We start from the raw sequence: 20,898 nt of genomic DNA, 5'->3' as shown, positions 1-20,898 counted from the left end.
CGAAAATTTAGATGGCTCACTGACCGTTGGGAATTATCCCTTAGTTAAAGCGATGGTTGGAGTAAAAAAACCAGTTAGTATTTCCGCTGTTGTATTGTTGAATTCACAGAAATGTTCAAAAATAAGCAAAACGTGACTCTGTACAAGATGTTTACTTACCCATAGTTATATTATTGTCAACTGAACCCTGAGTGTCTGGGATGTTTCAGTCCCTTCTCACTTTACAACTTTAGAGGGGAGGGGGTATGACCGCTAAAAGAAATGCTTCAGTGCTGCGTCGGAAGCTGCATGTTTTGTATATATTTCTTAAAATGTTATCCATTCTTAAAGTATAAATTCCCCCTTCCTCCCCTGATTCTCTTTCCAATACAGAGAACAGACTCTTTAAATGAAGAAAGAACCCTGAACCCTCCCGAAAATGCAAAAATGAATGATGCGTACAAATAACAAATCTGTGGATGAATCAAATAATGCAGATACATGAGAAGATGATGATGAAGATAACAGTGCTTGATGGAGCGGTCCACCACATGTAAATAGATTTGAAGTGTTCATATTTGTGTATGTGTACGTGTGTATGTACTTGTTTCTGAGTATTTATATGCGCGTGTGTCTTGTAATTGTTATATTAGTATCCACTGGATTAAGTGAAAGTATAAAATGGATTTGATGACTGCTAAATTGATGTCACCTTGGTAAGTCATTATTTTTTAATATTTAGTAACATTAAATTAGATTATAGTTTTCCGTCGTTTTCAGGAGCAAAGCTCTACAAGACGTGAACGTACAGTTTAACGTCGGATTTGAAACACATGAGCTCCTACCATGAATTAAACCTCGTTCGAGAAAGGCGCATACGCTAACCACATAGCAACGGGGAGCTCAACATTTAGTGATATGAATATTAAGTTGTAAAATTATATTCGTTTAATTTTCACTAATATAATCTTCACAATGTAAAGCATTCGCTAGGCACGTTATCTTGTTTAAAAACAAAAAGCCTATCTCTTATGTTTCCGTCTCGGTGTTGGACTGTGCGATGATAGAAATCCGAAAGAGATGTTTTTATTATATTTTGTACAGTAGATCTGCTCCTTCATAATCTCCGTGTTTGATAAGAATGAACCTCCCTGGCTCACGTATACGTAATATAACAAACCATGCACATTAAATGCAAGACTAATATAGCAAATATTGAAGATGCCCCCTAGAAAATTTTCTTCGACCGCCCATATCTGGAGGTACACAATTTCGCAACTCGGTGGATACGATGTGGATGTATTCAAAGTCTACTGATTTACCCATAAAATTTAAATTTTATAACAATATTCTCAGTGAATACTAACCTGAGGAGAACTATTTTTTTAATTCGATCGCTAAAGGAGTTTTTTTTTTTCACCAGGACTCGGTAATCGTCTGGCACGAAAACTGAAGTTTCTACAAGTGTTTCCCCAGCATTTTTTTTTTTTTGAGAAAGGGGTCCTCCAGGGACGTTATTTAGCGTGTAATTCCTGCGTTTGTTATATACATATATAGATATAGATAGATATAAATATAGATATACTGTGTATATATATATAAAGATAAGTAGGAGCGGGTCTTTAAAATTAGTTCGGAAAGATAATATGAAAATCTGGCATAATTTGAAAGAATCTATCGAGTCTAATATAAATAAAATAAATAGTTTGTTTGTGTTTGTCTGTATGTATGCAGCCTGGGGACCAGACGAGTGGACCGAGAGTTACCAAATTTCAGTCAGGGGCACCCTGGCCCAGGCCCCAGATCAAGACGAATCTTTTTTTTTTCAAAATTTGAACCAGGGGGTCTCAGGGTGCGCTTACAGGGACATGTAAAAGTGGTAGAAAATGGCCGATATTACTGTCGAATTCAGTTTTCGCGGTCGCTGAAATCAATGGTGAAACTCTGATCACATTAACTTACAAATTCACCCTATTCGGGCCGGTGGTCACCGGAGGGGGAGAGTCGGATACCGAGACATGTAAAAGTAATCCAAAATGACCGATATTAGTGTCAAATCCATAGTTTTCGCGGTCACTAATATCGATGGTGACACTTCCATTTGCGATGATTTGCAAATTAAGCTATAATTGTATGCGGGCCGGGAAAAAATCTTTAAGTTTTGCGTCCCACGGTTATGCCGGTTAAGCTAAAGGAGACGGTGATGATGAGAGATGAGTGAAAGGGTGGAATGAAGAAAGTGGGAGGAAACGGGAGAACCCCGAGAAAACCCACGCACACGGTGTTTGTACACCACAAAGTTCACTTGGCAGGGGCTGGGATCGAACCCGGGACCCCAAGCACCAGAGGTGAACGCTCTACCACTGAGCCACCGCGGCCCTCAATGAGGTTGGAAGCTGGTCAGTCATGGCGGGAGGTGGCACATGCCATAGGAGTGGCACAGAGTGTGATTTCCCGATTGTGGAATCGATTTCAAACAACTGGAAGTGTTCAAAGAAGACAAGGACAGGGCCGTCCACTAGCAACCAAAGCCAGAGACGATCGTTATCTCTTGTTAACAGCCCGTCGAAACCGGCGTCAGAATACAACTCTGCTGCCGCGAGCCTTCCGAACAACAACAGGACGCACAGTATCTACTCAAACGGTCCGCAATCGCCTTCGAGAAGGTGGTCTCTACGCACGTAAGCCTATGGTGTGTGTTCCATTAACTGCATGACACCGTGTTGATCGAAGAGCGTAGGCGGAAGAACATCGTGGGTGGGGACGCAATGAATGGGGCAATGTTTTGTTCTCTAACGTGTCTCGATTCAGTGTAGAGCCTGATAATCGACGTGTTTTCATCTGGAGAGAGTGTGGAACACGACACAATCCCATGTTTGTGCGAGAAAGATCCCAGTATCATGGTGGTGGACTGATAGTGTGGGCAGAAATCAACATTGGTGGACGTACTGAGCTCCACATCATCCGAAATCGCTCTTTGACGGCTCTCAGATATAGGGATGAGATCATGAAAAGTCTTCTTCTTCCTTATGCTGGAGCCATTGGTGATTCGTTCCTTTTCATGGATGACAATATTCGTCCTCACAGAGCTCGGTTAGTGGGTGAGATACTGGATGCTGAGGGTATCGCTCGGATGAAGTGGCCAGCATGCTCTCCGGATCTCATTCCAGTTGAGCATGTCTGGGATATGCTTGGCAGACGAATTGCCGCTAGGTCAGTAAATCCAACAACCATTCCAGAGCTGGAAGTAGCTCTTCTGGATGAGTGGCACAACATCCCCCAAGAACTCATCGATAATCTGATTGAATCCATGCCACGCAGGTGCGAGGCTCTGTTGGCTATTCGAAGTGATCATATGACATATTAAGAAACAATCAGTGTTGTTGCCTTGCCTGTTTGTGAGCAGTTCGAGAGGTGCACGCATAACCGTCTTGTGTCATGAGCCATGTGAACAAGGTTTTCCGTGCCCCAACACTAGTATATGCCCCATTTTTCTAGTGTATCTTAAAGCATTCTTTCTTGTATGATAATATGAGTCAAACACAAGTTTATTCATACACTATCTTAAGGTCTTGTGTGATATTTCAGCTGAACCCCTAATTTTTTTGAGCATTATATACAGTATATATATATATATAGTGGCGGATCCAGGATATGATCAAGGGAGGGGCTAAACCATAGTTTACAGTTTTATCCAGTGTAAAGCAGGATTGAAGCCCATTTTATGCAGTGTATACTTGAGTGTGAAGGGGGAGGCTATAGCCCCCTTGGATCCGCCTCTGTGTGTATATATATATATATACATGATCGAAAATAGCCTCGAATCCATACTCGATGAGATGAAAAGAAGGTGCCGTTTAAATTCACAAATTCAGCCCCATTAGTACTCTAAGGAGGATGGTGACATGTAAAGATAATTGAAAATTATCGATATGAATGTCAAATTCATAGTTTTGGGGCTCCTTAAGTTCATTGGTGACAGTTTTGGTGCCCTTTGTGTCCAAAAATAAAACGTATTCTCCCCGTGCGAAGAACGGATCTTCTGCTAGTCTGTAATAACTAACGGAAGTTTCATTTAATATATTTCTCGCTGCTCAAATTTACTCACTTGTGCGGTATATGTGTGTAAAGTAGATTTAAAACCTGTTGCTTTAAGTATTTTCCCGTTAGCGAAATACATTGTATATACACTAGGACGTCGATAATCCTAACGTCAAAAATGAGAACGCGGTCCCTAGAAGGTTTTTACATTTTGTCTTAACGCTAGCGATAAACAAACAATAGCGTGTCCATCGACGTTATGTGGAGTCAGTGTTTCTACAAAAGTTCATTTATATGTGATTGTTTGTCAAGTATTTTTATTTTTATTTTTTCTTAGGCCTATAAGTTTTAAGTGTGACTTACACGTGTAGAGTACAAGCAAGTTCTTCAGAAACATTAAATGTAAGCAGCCTTACGTACAGTATTGTAATTACTGTATGTACTGAATAACCACTGTATCGATAGAAGAACATACCGTACAGTATATGTAAGCCTAAAAGACATTTTCTTGGTCATTTTCGAAAATCCGAACAATTTGAAAATCCGAATACCTGTGGTCCCAATTAGTTCGGATTTTCCACTTCTCACTGTATATGTTGCAGACATGTTACAGCAAGTAAGATCACTAGCATCAGGCCAACAAATAGTTTTTAAACTACATTTTCCTGTTTTTGCCAATATTTCCGAACAAATGATTTTTTCTAAGGGTTTCAAAATTTCCGGAATTTTACATAGAACAATGAAGATATCTCTATGAAATATATGTTTGATTTAACATATTAACTAAAATGATTCTGTGATTAACAAAAATGATGATTCTGATCATACCCAAATATTCCGTTTTTTCCCCAGCTCGGGAAAAGAGTAAAAAAAAACTGTTTTTTACCCAAAATTTCCGTTTTTATCACAGGCCTTCACAACACTAGTCTGAACACACAGTGCACCGAACACTCCTAACGATGGCAAATGTTAACACCACGACATCGGCAACTATAACTGAAATGAACACGTGACCATCACCACTAGACCTTGGCACAATGGCAGAGCATTGCATTGTCTGATGAATCCCGATATCTTCTTCATCATGACGATGTGAGGGTGTGAATCCGTCGTGTTCAAAGGGAACAGCTCCTTGACATCTGTACTGCGGGACGGAGACAAACTGGCTGCGGCTTAATTATTATCTAGGGAACATTCAGGTGTGCATCCATGTGTCCAGTGGAGCTCGAGCAAAGCACCATGACGGCCGAGGTGTCGCACGCTGCTTGCAGACTACGTACACCCCCTTCATGACGGCCATGTTTTCCATCGGTAGTGGAATTTTTCGACAAAATAATGCACCATGTCACAAGGCCAGGAGTGTGATGGAGTGGTTCGAGGAACACAGGAGCGAGTTCCAAGTGATGTGCTGGCCCCCAAACTCTCCGGATCTGAACCCAATCGATCACATCTGGGATGTGATTGAACGTAACGTGAGGGTGCATCACCCCCTCCCCGGAATTTACGGAAATTAGATGACCTGTGTGTGCATATGTGGTGCCAACTCTCTCCAGCGACCCACCCAGGAACATTGCGACCATGCCAAGACGCGTTGCCGTTGTTATTCGTGCCAAAAGTTGGACATACTAACAATTAGGTAGGTATTCATAACGGTGTGGTTGATATGTGTGTGTATATTTTAACTCGTATATTTTGTCTCGACTCGAATTTCGAGACGTCTCGACTCGAATTCGAGTCGAGTCGAGACAGAGACTGTCGAGTCGAGACAGCACCATATTTTCGAGTCGAGACAGGGTTAAATCTCGACTCGACTCGACTCGAGCGCATCCCTAATTAATATTGCGATGTTGAAAGTGGATTCCGCTTACATATAGTATGTTCTATTTGTGATCCTGATGTTAGGACTTTTCTTTTTAGTTCCCGGCGTAAGCTGACCGGATGTTGTACTTTTACTCCAGATGTACTGTAATTATGTGTGTGTGCATGTAGTACTTTATTCCTCGGTAACTATCGGCTAAATTTAAACCAAACTTGATGCGAAAATACCCAATCATCTAAGGCAGCGTTTCCCAACCTTTTTCAACTTGCGGTACACTACGGGTGTAACTTGAATTCTCGCGGCACTGTCATAGATTTTATCATTTGTAAATATAAAACACTGTGGTATTTTTCTGTGATTACTCTCTCGCAGAGAAGAAAGCTCGATTACTGGTTTTCCCCCGTGGTAAATCATTATGCTTATTTTTCATTCTAATTTAAAAATACGAAACAATTGCAATGAAATATTGGACTCAGGTTTTTAAAAAATACGCTTTCTTTTTTGAAAACTGTATCCAACCTTTCACTAAGAAGGAAGATCACTAAATAACAAACGAACAAACAAATCTCTTTTACTTTTAAAACACAAATGTAGGTAATTTGTATGCATACATTGCTTTGTCGAAATGATTGAATGATATTTTAAAATTTCAAATTACGAAATAGTCTGCAACAATAAAGGAGCAATAATGGTCACAACAATGATAAATACTTTTTTCAACATTAAACATGTACAGAAAAGTAACACGGTACGAAACAAAATTGTAGATTCATAGTAGAGGTTCATAGTAATGTGTAATACAAATATGCATTTTTCCTTTGTCTTGCAATTTGATTGCTATAGAATTAATAATTTTGTGTCGATTTCCTCGCGGCACACCAGTGTACCGCGGTACACCGGTTGGGAAACGCTGATCTAAGGAATAAAGATCACTACATGTGATGGCCGAGCTCGGCCGCGATAGGCTCGGCTCGGCTTGCCTTGTATGTTCTATTTTATTTCTCCGTAACTACTGGCTGAATATAATCGAAATATGGTGCGCAGATAGCCCATTGTCCAAAGAATAAAGATCGCTATACTTTACAAAGCGACAGGGCAAAGGACAGGTTCGCCTTTACAACAACAAAAGAACTACGAATATATTTTGTTTGATGGAAGGTGAAGGGGCTGTAGTATAATTTGGCCCTGTACATTGTCAGTTATTCGCTTGAAACGCCATATTTCTTACCTTTTCATGCCGGCATATGTAATGACTTCTATATATTGATTTGCTATATATTACAGGCACGCCACGAAACCTCAAGTCTGAATCCAGCAACAAGATCATATAGTTTTTTTTCTTTTTTTCTTTTCTCTTTTCTTTTCTTTCTTTCTTTTTCTTTTTTCTTTTTTCTTTTTTTTGCAAGATATAATTTATTCAAATGTCTATCGCCAAACTGAAATATTCAGTCATCATTGGCGATCTGGCGATCGAAAATTCCAACCTGGCGACCAATTTGGTAGGTATACATGGTTTTGTTTTATATTACTTAGGCACCAGACAAGGGTTGGAAAAAATAGTTTTATTTTTTTTAAAAAAAGAACAAAACATGTGTTTAAAACATAAAAAAAAGATGTTCAAAACGTTTTAAACATGTTTTAAAACACAGACGAAAGAAAAACACGTCAAACATTTTGAACAGTTTAAAACACGATTTTTAACATGTTTCAAAATCATGTAATAACTTATTTCTTAGGACTTTTTGCTCTTTACTAGCAACCGACCTTTTCATTTATTTTATCCTGATTAATAACACTGTGCTGGGTACAGAATATTTCAGTATAGAGTAGTAATTCTCAACTTATTTCATATTCCAACCCCTTTTTATTACACCCTCTTGCCAGTGATTCTCATAAGTACTTTCTTGGTTGTAATTAGCTTTTTAGGTAGATTTTAAAATCTACCTACTGTGGAGATTTCACACAATCTATCAATATGCATGGTGAAACAAAAGTTCTCACCACCCTTGTGCGTTGAGAACGGGTTGAGGGAGAATGATGAAACTTTTAAGTGGTCTGACACATCAGATAGTGCTATCAAGCATCATGGCTGCCATCTTTGATTGGAATTCAAAATTTCAAATACAAATGGAGTCATGTTACGTGTTTTAAAGCTAGAACTTTGCCAGAAATACGCTTGTGCGGTTACTTTAGCCTTAAAACAAGTCATTTCGGAGTTACTGCTTCTGAAAATTTCCTAATTATGCTCTTAGGGTCTAAGATCGCGTTTCATGGAGGCGGGTGTGATTTTTAATTGCAAAAATTTGATTACTATTTCAGAACACTCATACTAATAAAATTATCTTAAAATAATAAATTTTCGAAAAGTAATGATAGTTTGAAGTACACTTCATGTTGTGCTAACTTTAGAATATTTTCTGCAAGCCTATGTAACTGGTTGTTTTTTAAGTCAATAATTCATTGAAGAAAAGTAATATATGAGGCGTTCAGAGCACTATGGATCCAAGTCCATTTTCAATAAGGTTCAGGTTTGCTCAGCAAATGAATTCTATTTCCAAACGTAATATTTTCGCAGTCAAGAGTCCGCAATAAGTATAACTAAAACCACGTTAAAGGTCGTGGGATAGTTTCATATGACAGCCGCTAGATAGGGGCGTCAATGGGGCAGGAGGGCATCCGCCCCCACCCCACCCTGAATTTCAGACTTTGGGGGCAGTAAGGCAGTTTTAAAAACCTTTCGATAAGCAAGATCCAACAAAATAAGTTTGAGGTCCTTACACCGAATAAATAAGGAGGAAATACAGATGATCGAAACTGGAAAGTTGTTCCAAATGATGTCGTTTTTTTCTTCCCGTAAAACTAATGTTAAGCGATTCCAAGTTGTACGGAGACTGACAAGGTATTCGCGAAGTGTCCCTTCGGGATTCGTGTAACATTGATTCAAATGCAAAGTTCTCCGTGGCCCAATGTGTATTGTACTAATTTAAGCGGCTCATACCGGTAATTTCCATATTTATGGGTCTTCATATATCCGGAATTCAATCATACACTACTTTAACACTCGGACACAAAGTTGCTTTTAGTTTCTTTAGATTTCACTGGACATGAATATGGGCATATGCAGAACAAATTGAATCATTTACTCCTTCTCTGACATATGTTACCCACCTTGGGCGCCATCTTGGATTTGACTTTCAGTTTTTCAAATGGCAATAGGTTCAAATGATACATCAAATTAGAATAAACTTTTCTCGGAATTTCATTGGTGTACTGAGTTTTATCGTAGCTTGTATATACCATTAAATGTCAAGCACTTCATATTGAGCCAAATAGAAAGTTGTGCAGAGCCCCGTGTGTATATGCAATCTTTTATGTGTTATCGTTGATGAAATATTCTCTGAACTTATATACATGCAGACACACAGATGTCAATACGGAAATGGTAGGTCTTCACCCAAATCTGGCCGTATCTGGATCTACATTAGGCATTTTGACAGTAATACAATACTTCCTTATTATAGTATAACATGGAAGTAATAACAATCACTCATGAAAATGTAATAAGATTATGACACCTATGTTGTAAGGAGTTTACCAGTTAGAAATTGTTTTGATTTGTCAACATCAAAAACGTAAGCGTAACTGATATTAACCTGCAATGTCTATTCGCAAAGTGGCTGGAGGGAATGAACGTGTAATACCTTCCAAATGGTGCAAGCTACGGTAAAATACATTACACCAGTGAATGTAAACGTAAATGTCCGATGTAACACTTGCACCTATTTCCATTTGAAAAACCAAAAGTAAAATCTAATATGGCGGATCTAAGATGGCGGCCGGGATGGGTAACATGTGTCAGAAGCAGTACTTGATCCAATTTGTTTTTCATATGCCCATATTCATGTCCAGTGAGTAACATCTAAAGAAACTAAAATGAATTTTGTGTCCGAGCGTTATGGTAGTGTATGATAGAATTCCGGATATATGAAGGCCCATAAATATGCCAATTACCGGCATGGGCAGCTAAATTTAGTACAATACACATTAGACAGCAGAGAACTTTGTATTTAAATCAATTTTACACGAATCTCGAGGGGACACTTCACGAATGTACCTGGTGAAAACCAACATGTAGGCTACTATATCAACGAATGCCTGCGATATATTAATCTCAGAACCGCAAGAACCCTATGTTTGTTTTCTGAATACAACATGAAAAATTTGTTTCCATGATAATTCTTTTATTTACTTTTTAATATCAGTTCTACAAGTAACTTTAGTACAACCTTCGACTATGACACTTTCTCGCAAGTTAACATATAAGCATTTAAACAATACAATGAACATTAAAAATCAAAGGGAGAAAAAGAGACAAAATAAACTGTAGATTACCATATTGCCACGAGAAGTCAAAACATTCACGAGAAGAAAATAGTCTTCTGAATGGGTAGCACTTTTTGACAATTTTCTTTCTCTGGCAGATTTTTTTTTACTAAAATAAGATAAAATAGAAATATGTTTAAAGGTGCACGTGCACCTCCTTCCTTGTAAATATACACTACCTAAAGTGAGAAGCTAGGAGTGAAAATAGCAACACTTTCCGAAATTTTCCTCTGTCATGTTTCGATTTGGGCTTAAATCAAAGGGAAGTTTTGCAAAATCGATAGTTTAAGTCAATTTTCTAAAAGTTCAACAAAAGGATTCACCGAGAACAGATACTTAGGATATCCAGGGCATTTCCTCATTCACACCACAGGTGCCTAAAGGCATTTAAAAAATCCAATTCAATTCAAATGTAGGCCTACTGGTAGTTATTGGTGCACCCCTCAGAAGATCCTTTCTACCAAATCTTGTGTGTTGGTCCCCCTTGATGAGTTTCTCGCTACGCCACTGATGTCTGATATGTATTTGATTTATAAACTAAATTGATTGCAAGCAAATGAAATGTCCTTCCTGCTTCCCTGGGGGCCAGTATATGTGTAACTTTGGTGTATGTAGCTCCGGGCTCGATCCTTGTTGGGAAGTGAGCTCGAGCTTCAACCACATTGGTCAGTGCAAGACTGTTGTAAAATAAACATATATGGTGACTACCGGCAGTGAACTCCTTCATGCCTAAGCGCTTAGCGTACGCGCCTTTCACCTGGAAGACCCGGGTTCGATTCCCGGCGTGAGCACATGTGGTTTCGATTCCATGTTAATCAGTAGGTCCCGTCTCATAAAGCCTCGCTGCCGAAAAGGACGTTAAACTCCAAATCAACTCAACTATCGGCAGTGTCATCACAAGAAGTAAAAATCTTATCAATAAGCTTACATTAAAAACTTCACTCTTTGATCATTTCTCTTTTTCCTCTTTTTAAATACAGAGCAATCAAAGTAATGCTATTCTCAAAGGACATGTGCCTGAGGGCCTAAGGTGTTTACTGAATCTTAAGTATGAGGAAAAAGAAAACAGACTTAAAAACGTGGAATTTATTTACTAGTATAATGAAGATTCTTTTAAAGCCAACCTTTGACTCCCTGTCGCCAAGGATGTTTAAACGTTACTCAAGCGTAACTCCAAGACCATCAGAATTGAAGAAGATGAAATACAGGTACGAAAGGTAACCGATAAAGAAAAGAGAAACATAGAAATGGTACTCAACATAACAAAAATATGTCTACTTACACAAAAATGTTCTGCAGAATTTCAATACGTTTCATATCGCTAAAATCAAGGAACAAAACCCTTTGGATTCGAGAGAGAACTGGTATTTAGTGGAACCAGTTTTATCTTAACAATCTCAAGCAGGTACGACATACGTGGGTATTTCGAGTAACGCTAATCCCTTGCTGACCGTAACTACAATACCAAAATGCAGAATGTTCCATTGAGTAACGTTACTCAGCGTAACATAATTCAGAGCGTACCATTTTAAAAGTTACACTGACCAATAACGTTATTAACTAGGTGCAGAAATGGGTTACAAAATAGTAACCGTAACAGATAACAAATTGTAAATATTGCACATTTCGTTAAGTTATCCACCCTTGGATTTATATAAAATTAAGATTGATGATGCGATAAAGCATTTATTTACACATATATACATAAACAACCTTGTTAACGGCGAAAGAGAACACATATATGAACAAAAAAACATACAAATATATTTTGTAACAGCATTGTACAAAGATTTCGTAATACAAATAATACAACCAATAATATAATTTTATATCTTTATACAGTTTTAATGCAAATTGTCCTTTGATTTATTTACAATGCTAAGTATAGTTAACTTTTCATGCCTTTTTCTCTGCAAAGTCTTTAATTAAAGTATCAGTGTCAAGCTCACACAGAACATCACATTCAATAGACATCATAGAAAGGCCTACAAGACGCTCTTGCGTCTTCGTTGATCGTAGGTAGTTCTTTATAAGTTTCAACTTGGAGAAACTTCTTTCTGCTGAAGCTACACTTATAGGAATAGTTAGTAAGATTCTTAGAGCAATAGTTGCATTTGGAAATAACCCAATAAGGGAGTTCTTGCAAATATATGTAAGTACTTGCAACGGTTTGTTCTCACTTTCAGAACCGAGAAATGAAGGTAAAAGTAAGAGCTCTTGATATAACTGAAATCCGTCAATATCACAGTTATCTTTGTCTGTTAAAGATAGTTGTAAGTCCTTGCAACACTTTAGCAAATACTCTTTGTCCGTTATTGGATGGATGTCATACAAAAACCCAAATATTTCGCTGTGCTGCTTCAGTTGTTGAAATCTTTCGTTCAGGGAACAGATAATTGTGTCTAATGTGCAAAAATAGAAGTTACATTTAAACGCACTGTATGGATCATTAGTCGGTTCGTCTTCAGATTCATACAAAAATTGTCGTTTGACTTTTCTAGGTCGGAGTTTTGGTTCATTCCCAAATTGTGGTTGAATGTCGAGCTCTTCAGCAATTACTTTGGCATCAACTAAAATATTCTGGAAACCTTCATCACTTCGCATGTTCTCAAGGCGACACTTGGTTTTCTTAAGCAGATCAACTGCTTGCTGAATGTCCACTGATTCTTGTTGGAAAACATGGCTAACCACATTAACACAAGAAAGAACTTCATACCAAAACACCACAACACAAACGAACTTAAAATTCAGGAGCTTCCTAGCCAGGGGAGGAGCTTATTTTTGCCCATAACGTCTATCTTTGAGTCCTTTGATGCTTCGAAAAGAGTATCGTAAATTTCTCCTAACTGGTAGCGAAACGATTTGACAGCATCAATACAACTCTCCCATCTAGTATCACTAAGAGGTTTCAAAGTGAAATTGGATATATGTTTTTGCAGAACAGACCAACGATATGTGGAACTAGAAAAATAACTGTATACTTCTTGCAATAAAGCAAAAAAAATTTACAGCCTCACTACAGCACATTGCAGAATCATTCACAACCAACTTCAATGAATGGAAGCTACAGGGGACAAAAAATGCTCGACTATTTAGATCTAATATTCTTTTTTGAACGCCTGAGTGCTTTCCTTTCATATTGGCACCGTTATCATACCCTTGGCCACGCATGTTTGAGAGAGGAATTTTCAGTTTTTCTAATTCTTCCAAAATAGTGGTAGTTAGTCCTTCTCCTGAAGAATCATTTATGCACAAAAATCCCCCAAAAAATCTTCTTTAATGGATGGTTCCTTACCCAGTTTTACCTTCACGAAACGAAAAATTAATGTCATTTGCTCTGTATGACACGTCTGGTGTACAATCTAATATTACGGAATAATATGTCGCTTTCATTAGATCAGTCAAAATTTTATCCTTTATTTTTGACTCAAGGAGTTCAATTATTTCATTTTGAATGTCCTTGCTCAAATAATGTACATGTGTCTCTTTACATGTTATTCGTCGCAAATGCTCAGCCATAGTAACAAACTATGCAATACACTCAACTAGTTTGAGAAAATTGCCGTTGTTTCTTGAGTAAATAATGTCATTTTGACCACGAAATGCCAAGTTCTGAGAAGCAAGAAACTGAATTATACACAGCAGTCGTTTGAGAACCTCTTTCCAACGCTCAGTTTCATTGCGAATAATTGCTTGGTTTTAAGCGTCAACTGTTTTACCTGACTATAATCGGTTTACAAGTTCAAACCACGATTGGAAAGCCTTCATGTGAGTCAAAGATCTATCATGGTCTGATAACAGTCCGGACATATGCTTCCAATCCGAAAAACCTTCACGAGAAGAGAGTGACATTGTAGTACCACCGAAAAGACGGCAACAGAAACAAAATATTGCATCCTTAGTCACTGAATAAATAAGCCAACTACGAGCAACTTCTTCTCCATTGTGCAGACGTTTTTTTTTTAGTTACTTGTATTAAATCGTCGACCCTCGCTGTTTACTAGGAACTCTCGTTTGGAGACTTGAACTGGACCTCGTCTAACAAGTATCTGACGCATTCTGTCCGTAATATGTTCTGGCCAATTTCCTGGATCATCAAGATCGATTGATTGTGATTCCAACACCTGAAAAAAAAAAAAAAAAAAGTCAGTAGAAAATAATGTTAAATTTATTTTAAACATTGTCTTGTAACAAAGAATAAGTGACTAAAGCTTGAATTGAATTTTTAAAATTGTGTTCATAGTAGGCTTGCACCGAAGATGGGTGGGGTGGAGGTGGGGGGATATTCAAGCAGCTAGATCATCCGGGGATAAACACAAAACTTAGAATGGCGCATGACCAATAAGCCTCCGATAGATGTGAGATATAAATAAATAAAGAGGGGAAGAGGAAAAGTTTAATAATAATTGAAGTAAATAAATAAATAAATACAGGTTTCGTGCGAATATAAGACGTCCATGTCATGTTCTTTTGTATACATAGGGGAATCTGCCCAGGATTTCTGAAGCCCTACCCAGGATTCTCGGTTTCAGCATTGAAGTGCTGTAATGTAGTTAAGTGCCTTGAACCTGATTGGCTCCACAAATGCCTCTTACGAAGTTGAATCAGTAATGAACGACCAGATCAACCGGAATACAAACATGTTCGTGGTTGACTTAACCTAAGAAATATGCAACTTTGAAAACAACATTTATTTGAACATTATTCTTAGCAAGTTTGTATTTCTTACTATCTGTATTTTCTTTAAAATATGCACATTATTATACACTAGTTAAAACTAAACTCTGTTTTTTAAGCTCCGAAACACCACTGACTGTGTCCTTTTTTTCTTTCTCTTTAAATGTGGTGGGTTGGTATGTGATAAGTTAGTTGACTTGCATCGTATTGTTTTGGGGCTTTTTGGATTAGAGTTTGGTACTTTATATTATTTGAAAAGCTTTCCGATTTCCTTGCGATGCTCAATATAAAAAGCCTTGGGGGATAGAATCCGCTAACTCTTGCATCAAATGTGAGTCTGCTAGTCATTCAACCACTAAGGCAATAAATATTACATATTATTATTTTTTTAAAAAAAATGTTATCCCATATGTCTTCCGTCAAAGCAACTTGAACGGAATACAGTGATATTATTCACCTAGACACAAGAAATTAATTCCAAAAATTGAGTAAGTGTGACCCTAAAGTGTTACTATTCGGTTCAAAATCTCTTGTCGTCGCGAATTCTGTCGAGGAATTTGAAGCTTAAAATATATAAAACGATAATCATGCCTGTTGTTCTGTATGGTTGCGAAACATGGTCGCTTACTCTGAGGGAAGAACATAGACTGAAAGTATTTGAGAACAGGATCCTGAGAAGAATATTCGGACCCAAGAGGAACGAGAATGGGGAATGGCGGAAGCTTCATAACGAGGAACTACATAGTTTATACGGTTTACCCAACATTGTTAGGGTCGTCAAGTCTAGGAGGCTTAGGTGGGCAGGTCATGTAGCTAGAATGGAAGAAAGTAGAAACGCTTTCAAAGTCTTGACTGGTAGACCCATAGGAAAACGACCATTAGGAAGACCTAGGCGCAGATGGGAGGATAATATTAAGATGGATCTCACAGGGATAGGAATACAAAGTAGAAACTGGATCCAATTAGCTAAGGATAGAAGTCAGTGGAGAGTTTTTGTGAACGCGGCACTGAACCTCCGGGTTCCATAGGCCATAGAGTGAGTGAGTGAGTTAGTTAGTTAGTTAGTGACCCTAAAGACGTTTCTGATTGATTGTTTATATATTTGGCATGTTATAATTTAATTGGTGTCTCCGCAGAACGACTGGTTAAGCTCATCGCCTTTATAACTAAGGGAGCTCGGGTTCGATTCTCGGTGAGGACACAAGTGGTTCGGATCCCGCCCTTAGAACGTCATCATCCTATGGAAAGCAATGCAAAGCCACCATGGTTTCACCTTGCTGAGAGACCTTCGGGGTCAAACACATGCCTCCGGGAAGAACACCAATCATCATCATAAATTAATTACTAATAGCAGGCAAATTATGAGCTTTCTTATATTACAGTACAAAAGCATATACAGTTTGAACCTCAGTATTTTCATTTTTCCAACAGATTAAAAAAAAAAATTACAGTAAAATGTATGTGGCCAAACTATAGTCTATTAAAAGATTTTTTTTAAAAAATGTCAGTTAGTGAAAAGTCTCTAATCAGTTCTACTGCTTGCTTATTTGTTACAAAAATAATAATTCGATTTATATCCCGAGTTAAGGTCGAAATGACCCATTCATCTACAACACCCGTCAAATTAAACCAAAGAAAATCAATAATATTGTATATGCTTCATGGAAAGTAAGTGAAACATAGTTAATTTAATCCCACTAGCTAACTATATATATATATATATATATATATATATATATATATATATATATATATATATATATAATATAGAAGCTAGGCCGTCATGAACATATTGGTACAAGAGTACAAGATATTTAGAAACAACTGTCGGTCTGTCGAATTTATAATTTATGCCTGTCGAATTGCAATGTACTGTAATAATAAAAGTAATTATGTTTCACTGCATTTCCTCTTATATTTTACACAATGCTGTAATTGCGTGATATTCAACCAACATGCAATTGTATGTTTATTCAAATAGCAAAATGTTTAACTTACGTCTATTACAATTTCCTGTGGAAATGCTGATCCATCTTCGTTTCGTATATCAATTGTTCCAGATTTCAATTGTTCTTCTTCCTCCTACGAAATGCTCGTAATCGATCGATCCACCTGTGGAAAGGAAAAGAACTAATACGTTACAAATAAAGTTTCTTTTCTTAAAAGAAAAAGAATATATTTAATTTGTATTCTCAAGGTGAAGAAAATGCATAAATGATAAAATAACTGCGCATAAATATTGAATCTACATATTCCGTGTTCATTGTGAAAATGTACAGTTAGGAAAACAAAAAATGGGGCGATTCTTACAGAATCTAGGTAAAAATGGCCTCATTTTTTCTTTTGCTAACTGTACATAAAAATTAAATTCTCTCCGTATTCATTAACAACTTTGTGTTGTGAAAATCATCAAGAATCAGCGCATTCATAAAATAGATGCGAATGCATTCAAATTAGCTGCCGAAGCCCGAACACTTTTTTTTTTTTTTAAGTCGCGTTAATCGTATTGGATAGAAACATAATTTATATAGTCTTACACTGGTACATGTTACTTATTTACGATATGTTTATGAAATAATGGGTCTATTGCAAAATTTGTGATAGCGAAACTCCACGGGGATCTGTTAACGGTAACAATCATACATTTTAACTCTTCAGAATTCTAGTTAGTAGACGATACTACTACTACTACTACTAATAATAATAATAATAGTTGGCACGGCAGACCAATAGATCCTGGGCCTGCTCCAACGCCATCTGATAGCGAGTGGTAAAAATTCATCCACCTGGGTAACGGAAAGCGGGTCAGCCGGTCGTGTCGCTACCCGCCAACAGGCGTATTAGGAGCTTTGCAAGCCAAGTGACCGTCATATCTTTATTTATGTGACTCCCCAGTTTTCCTGCCGTTGAAAAGAGCATTGATTGAACCCAGGAGCACGTAGACATGAGTCCAACGCTTTAACCTCTAGACAATGGAGGCCCTCTACTTAATTAATAGATGAATGCTTGAAATACAGCTAAAGTTGGTTAATACACATCTAACGAGTAAAAAGTCTTATCGCTTTGGTACATGTATCAAGCATCAGTGTTGGTATAGAATGTAATTATTGCTACTTATATCAATGGGGAAAGAACTTTCTTTGAGCCTGAAGTTCGCCGCCTATCTGAGAGGCCGCCACCCTACCCACCCCAGCCTGCTAAGACGCTACGTGTGTAAACACCTCTTCTCTATTAAACGTAATAAAACGAAAATACGTTATGTAATGTAGGCCTACTTACCTGTATTGTGTTGTTATCTTCTGGAATATTTGTTGATTTCTTGCTGGTTTCCTCATTCTCTGGTTCTACGTTTTCATTTCCATTATTGTCTGTTTCAGGAGTACGAAAGAATTTCTTTAATGCTGCTGCCTGTTTCTCATTTTCAGCCGCTAATTGTGCTCTTCTTTTTCTGTATACATTTCCAGAAGGCTTCTTTTTTTCCGACATGTTGATAAAGAACACATTAACGCAACGATTCTTCTACTAAGAGTCGAAATTCAGGAGACAAAAGAACAACCCGCACACCATGAAGCCTGCACTACATGTACATGGCTTCTGATTTATAATTTTCTTTCACGAGACATTTGACAGTACAAACAGGACTAATTTCTTTTTGGTTGCCGATAACTCAATATTGTTTGTGTGTATTGTTAGAGCGGCCGACATAGCTTTTTCGCAAGGAGTGCAATTGTCGGCACCGCGGTGGTTGTAAGTGTCAGAGCGTGTTATTGTTGCTCAAAACTCCCAACTCTCAACAATAGCCTTTAGCTTTGTCAGCGGAAATTTTTTTAATAGACAAATAAGGTGAAGGGATGAAGGGATTTCCTTTATAGGAGATTCAAGAAGAAACCGGGGTTGTTATAAAGAGTGAGGCCTATGGCATGAGGTAGTAACCAATGTTGCTACACAATTTATGAAATAGTTAATTTTTAGTTCACCGTTTACAATAATATAAATTTAGCAAGGATTTTGGCACCCCCCCAAACTCCCCTAAAGTTTGGCGCCCCGGGCGGTCGCCCGGCCCTTCCGCCGGTACTGTCTACCACATAGTCGTAGTGTATAATAAACTGTGAACATATTTTTTGTTTTGTTTCGTGGCCTACATATATAGGCAATAAAGTTTTTTTGAAATGGAAGTTGATAATTAACTAAAGTTTTCTGAAAGGCAGATGGTGAGTAGACAAATTTTGCTATGTTATAGGCTTAGATGTCTTGTTTTCAGATGCCTGATTTGAGATTTCACAGTGTTGTGTGTTGGGACTCCTCAAGGGGTAGGGGAGAATAAATAAATACCCACAAGTACAGAAGTGAAGAGGAGGAGGAAGGTGAAATTTAGCAAGAAAGAATATTTCGATAATATTCATGTGTATAGTGTCCAAGGGCGTAGCCGATACAGATTGAGGGAGCAGAAGTGTTTATTTTATTAATTTGTTTTTTTTTTTCTCCCTCTCACTTTCTTGTTATGCGAATAATTAATTTGTTTGCCTCCTCCGCCTTCATATAGCACCCAGCCTTACGGCAGTTAACACAATATTACTCCTACAGTACGATATTCATATAAAACGATATAATGTATTTTGAACCTACATAGAATATTGTAAAACAGTATAATTCAGTACTCAGTATAAGTAAAACCGTTATGTAATTTCACAAAAACAAATGGTACAGATTCATTTGTTGCCATCGCTGCAATCTTGAGCACACGTCACAATTCTGCTGCTCTTCTGGCAGGCAAAACGTTTGCATTCACAGTAGACTGTGTTTGTTTTTCTATCTCTGCATCTGAGAAGTATGCGCATCGTCCCCTCTTCTGGAATTGCTGTTGCCCTGATGTTGTTGATGTGCCCTGCACCGCAGTTTTGCACGCAGCCAAAACTCCCGCAGCTTTAATAGCTCTGACAGTTCGAGAACGGAGACTATTGGGTTACTTGCCCGCCACAGGATATTGGGTTTGGTCAGTTCTTGCCAAACTCCAAGAGGAATCGATACCTGCGTCTTGTCGTGCGGAGGTTACGGTCTCTTTTTGGATATCCAAATTATGAATGTATTCAAGGCTACAATATTAAGCATGTTCATGAAAAGTCTCAGAGGCCATCTTGAGGTACGTCTGTCACAAGAATATTCTCTTAACCAACTTTCCTGCATTGTCTACCTCACCTTTAGTACGGTTTCATTCGAGTATCATGTTTGGGTTTTTATGACTCATTGGAAACTGAATTATTTGAGTGGAAAGTGCACGGACGATTTTTTGTTTGAGATGTAGCTGACCACTGTTACCCCGTCTGAGAATATGAATTGTAATTAATAACCTTTTGCAGTTTCCATCGTTGCAGGAATATCAGAATTTTCTGTTCTCAAATTTCCTGCATATTTTGCTGGGTTTGATTGTATGTACTTCTTCATCGGACATCTGTCTCGAAATGCAACTAGTAGCTCATCCACTTTAATATCTTCAAACGATTCAAAGAGCGTACAGTTTTCTACAAACCAATTCCAAACGTCACGTATGGCTGCAAGTTTATTTTCCTTTCATTGATCCATGCCCGTATTTAGGTAAGTGCTATTCTGTGTTCGAGCACAGGGCGGCAAGATTTTGGATTTTTTCAAAGATTCACAATAAAGTAATATTTATAAATAGCAACCCGCAGAGTGTCGCAAAAGCGCGAGAAATACGTTAATGTGTTTAATTTGTTCTAATTAGCGTAGTTACTAATAGCTAGCTTACATGATTACATTGGAGAACAATTTTTAAAAAGTTTTCTGTTGCATGAGATTTTTCAGCTGTTTTTATGTTTTTCGCCCACTGAATCGAAATCTAAAATCCGTTTCCCTGTGTATGCTGTGGTTTCCATGCAATTTGAAACTTCCGTATTTTGTAGAGGTCATCATTTATTTGTATTTTGCATTTGTTTTCAATTAAACCTACTCTAACAGCAGAACACATATTCACAATATTGATG

The 20,898-nt window shown here is 37.8% G+C and overlaps 2 protein-coding genes across 3 annotated transcripts in view; one reads left to right on the top strand and one right to left on the bottom strand.

Annotated features, from left to right (window-relative positions):
- LOC145673802 (transmembrane protein 70 homolog, mitochondrial-like) overlaps window positions 1-20,898 on the top strand; it is a 99,982-nt gene that overhangs the window by 27,975 nt on the left and 51,109 nt on the right. The gene's annotated exons all lie outside the window — the stretch shown is intronic.
- LOC145674609 (uncharacterized) lies at window positions 13,709-18,385 on the bottom strand. Its single transcript, XM_081744827.1, has 3 exons — window positions 18,179-18,385; window positions 16,898-16,981; window positions 13,709-14,346 (listed from the first exon to the last, which is right to left on the bottom strand). Exons 1-3 carry the CDS (start codon window positions 18,383-18,385, stop codon window positions 14,185-14,187), a joined length of 453 nt encoding a protein of 150 aa, XP_081600953.1. The 3' UTR covers window positions 13,709-14,184.

Source organism: Thermobia domestica, chromosome 17, assembly GCF_964235325.1.
Source record: "Thermobia domestica chromosome 17, izTheDome1.hap1.1, whole genome shotgun sequence".
In the NCBI taxonomy this organism is placed as follows: domain Eukaryota; kingdom Metazoa; phylum Arthropoda; class Insecta; order Zygentoma; family Lepismatidae; genus Thermobia; species Thermobia domestica.
This window is presented reverse-complemented; position numbering and strand designations above follow the sequence as displayed.